Source organism: Salvelinus fontinalis, chromosome 4 (assembly GCF_029448725.1).
Source record: "Salvelinus fontinalis isolate EN_2023a chromosome 4, ASM2944872v1, whole genome shotgun sequence".
Lineage (NCBI taxonomy): Eukaryota > Metazoa > Chordata > Actinopteri > Salmoniformes > Salmonidae > Salvelinus > Salvelinus fontinalis.
Window position 1 is genome coordinate 25407162 of NC_074668.1, and position 12674 is coordinate 25419835.

Consider the following 12674-nt stretch of genomic DNA (forward strand, 5'->3'; position numbering starts at 1 on the left):
GCGGGTCACCGTGTCCTCCCTCTGCCACCTCAGGACCCTGGACGTGACTCTTGACCTCGAGGATCCCCAGTACCCCGAACATAACCTGGGAACTCTAGAGCTGGCAGTCACACTGTCGCCCAAAGAGGGAGACTTCAGAGAAGCCGTAAGTCCACTCCGTCTGTCTCTCTCTTTTCAGTAGCTTAGACCGTCCCAAGGGAACAGGGACGACTTCTGATTGGATGTAGTGTAACTGTATTAAATTGTGTGATTTAATTTTAACAGTACTGTTATAATCCAGACAGGATGTTGTTTGTGTGAAGATATGACATCATTATCTGTCACTTTTGATGTCTTATGAGTAAAAAAAAGAAAAATGTTTCACCTTTGTCAATGTTAATGAACATTATGAAATGGCTCTGACATTTAACTGTCCTTTCGTTTGGCTCAGAGGAAATGTCTCCCCAGCCAATGACAGGACTCCATAATGCATTGCCGATCCAATGCTAGGTAGTCTTTTTGAGATGCTGTCAGACGAATTCTGACCTGGATACAATCCATCATTCAACTATTGGAAATAGAGATGGGAGAGGAAGCAGTTTTTTTCTGGTTCATGTACAGTCAATGAATTAAGCAGACCAGAACCAGCTTCTATTGCATTGGTGCCTATGGGAGAGCCATCCCTTAAGCAGACCGGAACTGGGACAATTATTTTTAAATGGTAAACGGCCTAAGTAAGACATCTTTATTTATTTACTATTCCTGGTGGAAAATCAATTGCAATATAGCAAAGATGGTGAGTAAATGAAGATCTCCTACTCAAGACTTTTACCATTGAATTTTTTTTTCACAGTTCCGGTCCCCTTAAGGGGTGGCTCTCCCATAGGCATCAATGCATTAGCAGCTGGATAGGCCTACTGGAAAAAAAGATTTGAGCACACTGGCATAACAAAAAGGAACATGCTTTTAGAATGAAAAACAAAAACGTCCATGTTCAAAGAGAATTGTGTAACATTGCTCCTAATGATGTACATCCTTTCCTCTGTGGATGTGCGCAATGTTTTTATTTCATATTTATTTCTGTTCAATTATTTGTTTGGTTAATTGGACCCCTGGATGTATCATAAAGTACAAGAGGAGAGTCTTGGGGGAAATATTTTATTCTGTTTGATCTGATGTCTTATTTGGTTCTATAGTTCACAGAATCCACATTCGACAGAACAAATAAACTGTATTTAGGTTAAGCACCTTTTTGATTCGCTCAAACTGTAAAAAGGAGCACACGGTCATAGCAACACAGCATGAATGATGATGTTCTCTATCGCCACCTCCTGGCCAAGATGAAAACCTCTTCAAATCAAGGCTATGACAAACTGGATTCCAGCAACTTGGACGATTCACTTCCAAACGTTCACATTTCAGAAATGACTCTACTACATAGTAATAAGAAACAGGAAAATAACCCTAATGCGCAGATACACACATACAAATTCCTTCGCCACCACAGGATAATCCTGGTGTGTCAGCCGGTACCAAGTCGCACCCCTAACCATCCATTTAGCCCTAACCCTTCAATGTTTGCAGATCTGTAAGGTGGAAGCAATATGGTGGAAGCTCCACTACACTGTTTCTACTTACCAGACCCTTAAGATTAAATCAAGTTATATAAAGGTTTAATAAAGGTTGTATAAAGGTTAAATAAAAATACAATTAAAAAAAGATCTGGAAATATTGAAGGGTTTTGTGACCGATGTGGGACTGTCTCTGTGTGTGTGTGTGTGTGTGTGTGGCCCTTGTGTGTGTACAGCACAGTAGGCCTATTTATGTGTCGTTGTGGGTGGCAGTGCTTTTTACTACTTATTTTTTGCTGCCTGTGACCCTCCACGCCCTGCTTCCTCCTGGGCTGACCTCTGACCTCAGCCCTCTGACCCCATGCAGCTCTGAGCTCTCCAGCATCCTATAACGGCTTTGTCTCATTTACAGACCATGCTTTTGAAAAGAAGCTGCAAACGATCCAGTAAGGTAATACATGGCATGTAACCTACAATACCACCTACCTACCTACCTCCCTACCTCCCTCCCTCCCTACCTCCCTCCCTCCCTACCTCCCTACCTACCTACCTACCTACCTACCTACCTACCTACCTACCTACCTACCTACCTACCTACCTACCTACATACCTACCTACCTACCTACCTACCTACCTACCTACCTGCCTACCTACCTAACCAACCTACCTACCTACCTACCTACCTACCCAAATCCCTCCGCTACCCCCACAAACCCCTCCGCTGTCCTGGGTTCAGGTGGTGACCCAGCCCCTCTTCCCTCCACCTCTGTGTCCCTGTCACCGTTATCAGTTCTCACTCCACCATCTTGTATTTTCCACAAACTGCAATATACAGACAGGTGGAACTGAGATCAGTAATATGCTGTTGTTAGTCCAGATGGGGTCCGTGACAGTTTTGTGGCTCTTTATAGTGACCAGAAACCTAGAAAACGTATTTTGTCAATTAGCTTCAGCCGGCCGGAGTGCGACCATGGCAAAGTTGGTTTGACTTTGGATAGCCTATCTCTGTGGGGCTAGTTAGGGACCATTAATAAATTACACAATGTTAATGGGAATATATTTTCATGTTGCACACCTTTTAGTTTTCTCATAATTTTTTTTCAATATTTGTAAATTAATTTCTACAGTTTATAGTTGGTTTGAGGTTCTTAAAACTTCTTATGGCTGCAGGGGCAGTATTGAGTAGCTTGGATGAAAGGGTGCCCAGATGTGCCCAGAGTAAACTGCCTGCTCCTCAGTCCCAGTTGCTAATATATGCATATTATTGGATAGAAAACACTCTGAAGTTTCTAAAACTGTTTGAATGATGTCTGTGAGTAGAACAGAACTCATATGGCAGGCAAAAACCTGAGAAAAATCCAACCAGGAAGTGGGAAATCAACTCATCGCCTATCGAATACACAGTGGGATATGGGTCATTTTGCACTTCCTACGGCTTCCACTAGATGTCAACAGTCTTTAGAACCTTGTCTGATGCTTCTACTGTGAAATGGGGCCGAAGGAGAAGGGATTGAGTGAGGTCTATCATGAGCTGAAAATGCGCTGATCATGCGCGTTCATGTGAGAGCGAGCTCTGTTCCATCGCACTTCTGAAGACAAAGGAATTCTCCGGTTGGAACATTATTGAAGATTTATGTTAAAAACATCCTAAAGATTGATTCAATACATCGTTTGACATTTTTGACATTTCGTCTGCTTTTAGTGAACGCGCTTCGTGACTTTGGATTTGTTTACCAAACGCGCTAACAAAAGTAGCTATTTGGACATAAATGATGGACATTACCGAACAAATCAAACATTTATTGTCGAACCGGGATTCCTGTGAGTGCATTCAGATGAAGATCATCAAAGGTAAGTGAATATTTATAATGTTATTTCTGACTTCTGTTGACTGCACAATATGGCGGGTACCTGTATGGCTTGATTGGGCTCTGAGTGCCGACCTCAGATTATTGCATGGTTTGCTTTTTCTATAAAGCTTTTTTGAAATCTGACACAGCGGTTGCATTAAGGAGAAATGGATCTGAAATTCCATGTATAACACTTGTATCTTTGATCAACGTTTATTATGAGTATTTCTGTAAAGTGATGCGGCTCTCTGCAAAATCACCGGATGTTTTTGGAACTAATGAACATAACGCTCCAATGTTTACTGAGATTTTTTATATAAATATGAACTTTACCGAACAAAACATACATGTATTGTGTAACATAAAGTTCTATGAATGTCATCTGATGAAGATCATCAAAGGTTAGTGATTAATTGTATCTCTATTTCTGCTTTTTGTGACTCCTGTCTTTGGCTGGAAAAATGGCTGTGTTTTTCCGTGATTTGGCCCTGCGCCCTGCACTTTCACTGGCTGTTGTCATATCGATCCCGTTAACGGGATTGCAGCCCTAAGAAGTTTTAAGAGGTTAATTAAGTCATTGAAATTTGGAGCTATTGAAATTTTAAATATTGTCCCATGTACCCTGCATAATTTACTGATGGTCCTTAACTAGCCCCATAGGGATATCCAAAGTTAAACCAAATTTACCATGTTCAGTTGGCGATCGTCGCATGCAGAATTGATGTTTACTTGGGTGCTGCCTGCTGTGGGCATGTGGGCAGGGTTGAAATAAAACCAACCCAAGGACAACTGTTACAACCTAGTTCCTAGCATTTCGCAAATCTCAGTTGTGTACAATATTGACTTTATGATCAAAATGTTCCTATTTGAACTTTGTAGTCAAGTTTGACATTAGAAAAAAATGTATTGTTTCATATCAATGACACAAAGGCTATTTTCAGCAAGAGATGTCGTTGTTTTGGTTCAGTTCCTCTTTAAGTTGAATGTATAGACTGTGTTTTCATACTGAAATATGGAACAAAGATGATTATCAATCACGGTTATCAGTTATGCTTAATGGTTACGGTTATCCGTTAGGATTGTTCAGTTATGATAGTTCAGTTATGGTTGTTCAGTTAACATCTCAGAAACATCTGTCCCTCAATGGTCTTAGTTTGGGGATTGTGGATAGTCCTGGGCAAGTTTGAACACATCTGAAAAAGGGGAAAAGAGTAAGATGCGAGAGAGCGAGAGCCTTTGAGAATGGGGGGGGATAGTTTTACAGATGTGTGTATGTGTGTTGGAGGTTTACTTGCTGTCAAGCCAGATCTCCCATGTCTGTCTGAGACCCCTTTATCTCATGATGCCTGGCAGATTGTCCCTTGACCTATCTTTTCTCTCCATGTTCCTCATCTTTGCTCTCTCTCCTTCATAACAGAAGGCATGCTGGTCCAGGGTCTGCTTTTCCCTATCATTAGCCCATGCATGTGACACATGTCCATATCTGTAGCCTATGGATATTCATGTTCCAAACTTTGTCCTGTTTGTCCTTAATGCCTCTCCGTGCCATAGCAGCCCTTAGGTGGTCCACAGCAGTAGGCTTATATCTCTATCTCATTTTATTCCAAACCCATGGACTCTCGAGGACAAACAACAACTTGTGACATTTTCTCAGTGTTTCTGAGAGCAGCACTCTTGATCTGGAGGCATGTACAGTACTTGAGTACAGTTGAGTAAAAGTTTTGTAAAGATTTAGAGATACAGAAACGTTTGTTTTGAGCGTGTCTCTGGTTGGAGTAGTGCGGACGTCCTGCTGTAGTGCTTCCCCCAAACCATCCCTTTGAAGCTCCAAACTGGGCCATCCCGCCTGTGACTCGGGAATTATCTCCAGCGCTAACAAACTAGTGCACTTCCCCACCAAGCACCACTCCTCCTGGGTGTCTGCCTGGCTCCCTTTCTTTCTCCATGGTTATTTATATACCCTCTTCTCTTTAATCAAGCCATTAATGCTGGACTCAATACATGCAAACAATGCAAGAACCACTGTGGGATAATTAGAACACTAAAACTGTTGAAATCCACTTCCTTTCAAGTCCAGAAAAGCCAACTCACCCCTCTTATTATCGCACTGTGTTCTTTGCCCCAGATGTTAAAGAGTTCAATCACACATGGCTTTTGTATTAGCCTGTGTACTGAGTATATGATGTACAATTATAATTCATATGCTTTGTTTAACTGGTTGAACCAACTTTTTTTTGTACTTATATTTATCAGCCCTTTTGGGCTTCCAACCTCACCTGCACACAATGTTTTGTATTTCACTTATTTTCTTTGGTGTGAATAAATAAAAACTAAACACCTTAAAACCTATATGAGCTCCTAAATTGTTTATTTTCATTAAGGAATTAAGGAATTTCAGCCCAACACTTCTCCTCATCGTGTCTTTCCCTGCTCTACTTTGACATGTTGATGAGGATGATTCCTAATCAAAATCGACCGTGGGTTTTTACATATAAAAAAAAATAATGATTTCACCTGTCACGAACGTCGTCAGGGTGAAAATGACCAGACCAAGGTGCAGCGTGGTGAGCGTACATTTCTTTTATTTTGAATGTCGCCAACAAAAACAAGAAACAATAACAAAACGAACGTGAAGCTGACTAGGGGCCTGTTGCACAAAACTAGGATAAGGGATTAAGCCAGGATATCTTGGTGATCCTGGCTCAATTGATCCGTAATCCGGTTGCACTAAAGATGGATAGGGGGCAGGAGGATATGTTATGGTATAAATTACCATGGAGATTTATTCTGTGGAGCTAGCCTGCTCCAGACCAGGCTAAATTCCAGGATCTATTTAATCTCATCCCTAATGTCAGTCAGCAGTCACCACAAATGGAAACCAATAGTTATTTCACTGCTCACTATACATTGTTATCACATATAACACTGTCATTATTTAAACGTTTGTGATCATTAATTTCAATGATTTTGGATAAAAAATAATTTTTAGATGATGTTGCTATCATTAGATAATTTACAGTTTCCCATAGACTATAAGGCTATATATAAAATGATAGAATATTAGGGCCACAGAGGGGAAAAAAACACAAGTAATAATATTGTAACCAGTTGTTTTAAAGGAGGACAGTTGTTAAAATGACAGATGTGGGGCATTTCGTGAAATTGTACTTCAGTATGGTTTCATAAACAAAGACATGCTGATGTGCCAGAATATTAAGTATCACATTGTCATAAGTATCAAAACTGTAAAAACAATATGTAGCTTTTCTGCAGAAAGAACCAGCCTCATAAATGTATTACTTTATCCTTTTTCTTCAGTGTGGCCCTAGTACTCTGTCATATAAACAAATACACATTCCATATGAATATAAAAACACAATGTGTAACATTATGTTCCTTTATTGAATAAGGACAAAACAAAGCAGGTAAACCATCAGCTCCTTTCGAAACTGAAGTCACAGTGACTCTACAAGATGGAAAGCACAGAATCCAAGCATATTATACAAAATGATACATACACATTCAAAGGTCTGTATATAACACACCCTGCATGTCTGCACACTAAAATAAATGCAGGACAAATCCATACACATCAACTGAACAGACAAATGAATGGATGCAGTAGCCTCTCTGCAGCCTTGTATTACACACAGTATACCGCACAAACATCATAAGAGGCCAAATTCGTAAAAAAACGAACCCAAAAAAACCCAAATTCCTCTGCCACCGCAGGACATATTTAACCAAAATTGAAAGCACACATACTAACTAAAATAATTCAACACATATTGGTCCCTCAGCAGCCGACCACTGTCGTCATCAGGGAAGATTGCCGGATTGTCCCAGTCCATGGCTGGTGGCACTCTGGGGGCCCTCTCCTTCCTCAGGCAGGCTACATTGTGGAGGACAGCACAAGCCACAGTAATATCACATGCCCTAACAGGGCTGACCCTTAATTTGTGAAGGCAGTGAAAGCGTGCCTTCAGGAGGCCAAAGGTCATTTCAACTCTGGCCCTGGTCCTGGCATGGGCATGGTTGTAGGCCTGCTGTGCTTCCTGGGGGTCTGTGAAAGGTGTCAGGAGAAAAGGCTGGCAGCCATACCCCCTGTCTCCCAGCAACACACCAGAGAATTCACCTGTCAACACAAAATCTCATCATTACTACCTCATAAACACAGTGATATTCTTGACACAGCCATGATGGTTATAAATAGGGGTTGTGTGGCTTACCTTGTGATAGGCACTGATAGATTTCAGAGGCCCGAAAGATTCTGGAGTCATGGACTGAGCCAGGCCATTTTGCCACAACATTGCTGATCACACAGTCAGCATTGCAGACCATCTGAAATCATAAGATGAGGAATATTACACCAATCAATGCACATCACTGGCAATGCAGAGTGTTCGTCAATGGACAATATCAAAAAGTTATGTTCACCTGAACATTAATGCTGTGAAAGGATTTCCTATTCACAAAATCGGCCTCATGGGCACCTGAGGGGGCTTTTATCCTTATGTGTGTGCAGTCCACTGCACCAATGACATTGGGGAAACCTGTCACACAAAGTAATGAGTATCCTACTATGTGTTAACAGTTGTCCTGTAATTTGTAGATCCTCTTACCTGCAATCCTATAGAACTCCTCTTTGATGTCACAGAGTCTTCTGTGGCCAGGGAAGGAGATGAAGACATCTGCTAATGCTTTGATAGCCAGACACACACTCCTTATTGTGCGGCAAATTGTGGCCTTGTTCAGCTGTTCTGCATCCCCCACTGAGTACAGGAAGGCTCCACTAGCAAAAAAGCGCAAGGCCACACAAACCATTTGCTCCACACTCAGTGCATGGCTCCGTGCAGTGCGGTGCTTAATCCTGGGACCCAGTAGTCTGCATAGATACCTGATGCCATCTGCAGAAAACCTGTATCTTTCATATAGATGGTCATCAGGGAAGGCCAGTGGGTCCAACCGGTCCCTGAAGACCCTTTCTCGCCTGAAGGCTCTCCTCAGCACAAGTGCTTCTTCATCCACCACATCTCGCACGAATGGGCATGCCATTGTCAGAGCAGAAAGGAACACACAATTTTGGGCCTTCATATAGGCTAGTGGCCACACCTGGTGCTGGGGGGGTGGGCAAAAGAGGGCGATGCCTTATAACGATGACTTGGTTGTACTGATTGCTGGGAAAATAAAAAAAACCTTAGAAAGATGCCACCGTCCTGTGTGCTCACAATAAGAGCTCATATGTCATGGCTCACTTGACTTTACGAGAATATACCTAATTTTTATTTTGAGCTGTGTCATCTTCTTGGAGCTGGGGGAGGAAAGAAAAATAATGATTAATACATTTGTGTTACAGTTAGCATACAGTGTACATTGAAGGCATATCTCACCTCCCTCTCAAGTTTTTTTATTTCAAGGTCCAGTTTCCTAATTGTCCTCTTTTTTATTTCGGACTCCAGTGCAAGATTTTCCATCTTTTTCTTCTTGTACTGAATGTCTATGTCTGCCAGTTCTATTTGGCGCCGGAGGTGGTTGCCATACAACTTTCTGATAGCTTGTGAGCTCTGTGAACACAATACAATTAGCGCAGCTGGAATTTGGCAGGATGTGGTGTCCTTTTATTAATACGCACTATGTTGCCAGGCTGGTTTTCCCACTGTATAGCATCTGGGTCCTGTAAAAGAAATTAGATTTTTTGATTTTGATGAGGACTCCTCACCATTGTAGAGTAAATAGTACTTTCACAGTCTTAACATGATACCTCATGCCTTCTGGAATCCAGAGAGATGGTCTCCTCCTCATCATCGTCTCCATCATGTGCTGTTGCTGCTGCACTGGGGCCTTCACCCTATCACATTTAATCGGATTCATATTGAAGCTAGTAGACAAGACATGCCAGGCCTACAGTATGCCTTTGATGGAGTACTCACTGGATCAGCATCGTCTGGTGCTTGTGCTGGTGTCTCTAACAGGAACACAGTGCTGCCAGACACTGCAAGGCAATAGGTAAACCAAAGTCAGACAGTCCAAATTGATTCAATATGAATGTGGTTGTATCCCATGTAGAGATGGAAGGACATACCTTGAATGAAGCGGGTGGCATCTTGGGAGGAACCTATGCTCGTCTCTTTCCCCCCAGGGATCCCCTCTAAGACGGGCCTGCCTTTATTTAGCTCCAAGGCCATGTCCTCTGCTGGGGTAAGGTCAGCCTTTGGTGACCCACCACCCGTGCCTTGTCTGTGGGTATTCTTTTTCACTGCTAAAACAGTACAGACAATGTGTGAGCAGGCACCTTCTGGGTACAATATATGCTTGTGCTTTGTTAAATATTAGTCAGGGACCATACCATTCTGCAGAATGTTCTTGTATTTGATTTTGACCTGCTGCCATGTCCGTTTTGGCCCGTTCATGTTTAATCTACACACACACACACACACACACACACACATTTAATGGAGTCACACTGCAAAAAATTACTTGGTATTTTTGTCTTGTTTTCAGTAAAAATATCAAAAGATTTATCATAGCTTTATACAGTGTGATGGAGTTACTTTACACAATTTCACTCATATCTGCAGTGCATTTCAATTAAAAATTTAACCGTTTCATAATTACAGTACAACTGCATTTTTGGAGATGTGAATTAAATATTTGAATTGTAATTGTGATGTTTCAGCGGAGCGGTGACTGTGTAATTGTGCACTACTTACGCATTCAGGCGGTCTGCAATACTTTGCCACGCTTTTTCTCTTTGCTTTATCACTGTGGCGGTGTTGCCTTTCTTCTTAATTATATCTTTTACCTCCTCGTATGCCTCCATGAGGATTTGTGCTTCCGACGGGGAAAAGTACGCGGCTCTAGTTGCCATGGTAAATCAGTTAATCTGTGATCTGTGGCGGGGTCTATTTGAGTGAGCCGTGAGCGCGCACCTATCCAGGATTGGTTTCACCTGGCTTAATGAATCCGTGTCTGCTCATCCTGGCTTGGTCTTTGTGCAACCAATTAAGCCTGGACGCACATGTTTTGGCTTCATTGAGCTCAGCTGAGTCATTTATCCCGGATGTCTTAATTCTACTTTTGTGCAACAGGCCCCAGGGCTATACAGGCCACTAACACAGACAACTACCCACAACTAAGGTGGCAAAACAGGCTGCCTAAGTATGATTCCCAATCAGATACAATGATAGACAGCTGTCCCTGATTGAGAACCATACCCGGCCAAAACATAGAAACAGAAAACATAGAAATAAAGGAACTAGGATGCCCACCCTAGTCACACCATGGCCTAACTAAATAGAATTAATGGCTCTCTATGGCCAGGGCGTGACATCACCTTTATTTAACCAGGAAGGCCAGTTGAGATCAACTTCTCATTCACAACTGCGACCTGGCCAAGATAGAGCAAAGTAGTACGACACAAACAACACAGAGTTACACATGGAATAAACAAACGTACAGTCAATAACACAATATGATGGATATGTAGCAATGATGGTGTGAGGGATATGAGATAATAAGGGTTATGTAGCAACACAAGTTTTTTTTAGGAGGAGTTAGCTAGCATAGCGTAGTGCCCTTCACCATTAGCATAATATCACAGTGTAGACTATCTGGACTCACTGTACAGTAGTGGGAGTAGGCCAGAGGAGGCTGGTGGGAGGAGTTTTGGAGGATGGGCTCATTGTAATGGCTGGAATGGAATAGTATTAAACACATCAAACAGGCTACTGTATAGGTGGTAGTATCACACAGAGCCCAGCACTCATTGTTTCATGTCTGGAGAATGGAAATGAAGAGGGCTTCGTCTCCACATCAAAGCGCCGGTGCTTGTGCGCCAGGGTTTGTTCAAAGTTTAATGAAATTCACTCCAAAACAAACAATATGTTAATGAGGCTCCTCCTAACAAGGCATGGAGACAGTGAGATATCTCGTAGAGATGTGTTTGTTTGACAAATATCTACCGACTGCTTTGTTTTTTGTTCCCCCCCCCCCCCCCCGCACATGCGAGCGATAGCAGTGTGACTCCTGTCGAGGTTAAATTAGCCTGTAAGCCATTAGTAAACGGTTAACAATGGGTTTTAATCTGAGAGGGGAGGAGCAGCAATCTGAATTAATGCTGCCAGTGGTACAGCTCAATGGGGTTTACTACAGTGAGTTAATGTTGTCAGTGGTACAGCTCAATGGGGTTTACTACAGTGAGGTAATGTTGTCAGTGGTACAGCTCAATGGGGTTTACTACAGTGAGGTAATGTTGTCAGTGGTACAGCTCAATGGGGTTTACCACAGTGAGTTAATGTTGTCAGTGTTACAGCTCAATGGGGTTTACTACAGTGAGTTAATGTTGTCAGTGTTACAGCTCAATGGGGTTTACTACAGTGAGGTAATGTTGTCAGTGTTACAGCTCAATGGGGTTTACCACAGTGAGTTAATGTTGTCAGTGTTACAGCTCAATGGGGTTTACCACAGTGAGTTAATGTTGTCAGTGTTACAGCTCAATGGGGTTTACTACAGTGAGTTAATGTTGTCAGTGTTACAGCTCAATGGGGTTTACCACAGTGAGTTAATGTTGTCAGTGTTACAGCTCAATGGGGTTTACTACAGTGAGTTAATGTTGTCAGTGGTACAGCTCAATGGGGTTTACTACAGTGAGGTAATGTTGTCAGTGGTACAGCTCAATGGGGTTTACTACAGTGAGGTAATGTTGTCAGTGGTACAGCTCAATGGGGTTTACTACAGTGAGGTAATGTTGTCAGTGGTACAGCTCAATGGGGTTTACTACAGTGAGGTAATGTTGTCAGTGGTACAGCTCAATGGGGTTTACTACAGTGAGGTAATGTTGTCAGTGGTACAGCTCAATGGGGTTTACTACAGTGCCTTCAGGAAGTATTCACACCGCTTCACTTTTTCCACATTTTGTTGCGTTACAAGGTGGGATAATAATGGGTTCAATTGTTATTTTTTGTCAACTACTTACACAAAATAGTCTGTAATGTCAAAATGGAAGAAAAATTCTAACACTTGTAAAAAAAAATCTATATAAAAAATTTAAAACGAATATATCTTTATTACATAAATATTCAACCTCTTGAATTAATACATATGATTACAGCTGTGAGTCTTTCTGGGTAAGTCTCTAAGAGCTTTGCAAAACTTGATTGCACATTATTCTTAAAAAATTCTTCAAGCTCTGTCAAGTTGGTTGTTGATCATTGCTAGACAGCCATTTTCAAGTCTTGCCACAGCCATTTTCAAGTCTTGCCATAGCCATTTTCAA

General features: G+C 41.9%; 1 protein-coding gene across 7 annotated transcripts in view; it reads left to right on the forward strand.

Annotated features, from left to right (window-relative positions):
* LOC129853431 (multiple C2 and transmembrane domain-containing protein 1-like) overlaps positions 1–12674 on the forward strand; it is a 247599-nt gene that overhangs the window by 111173 nt on the left and 123752 nt on the right. For 4 of the 7 annotated variants that reach the window (XM_055919458.1, XM_055919459.1, XM_055919462.1 and 1 more), the window contains exons 5-6: positions 34–145; positions 1963–2001. In XM_055919458.1, coding sequence (XP_055775433.1) covers positions 34–145; positions 1963–2001 — 151 coding nt within the window. The remainder of the gene's footprint in view (positions 1–33; positions 146–1962; positions 2002–12674) is intronic. The other 3 variants (XM_055919461.1, XM_055919460.1, XM_055919463.1) reach the window with 1 other exon arrangement.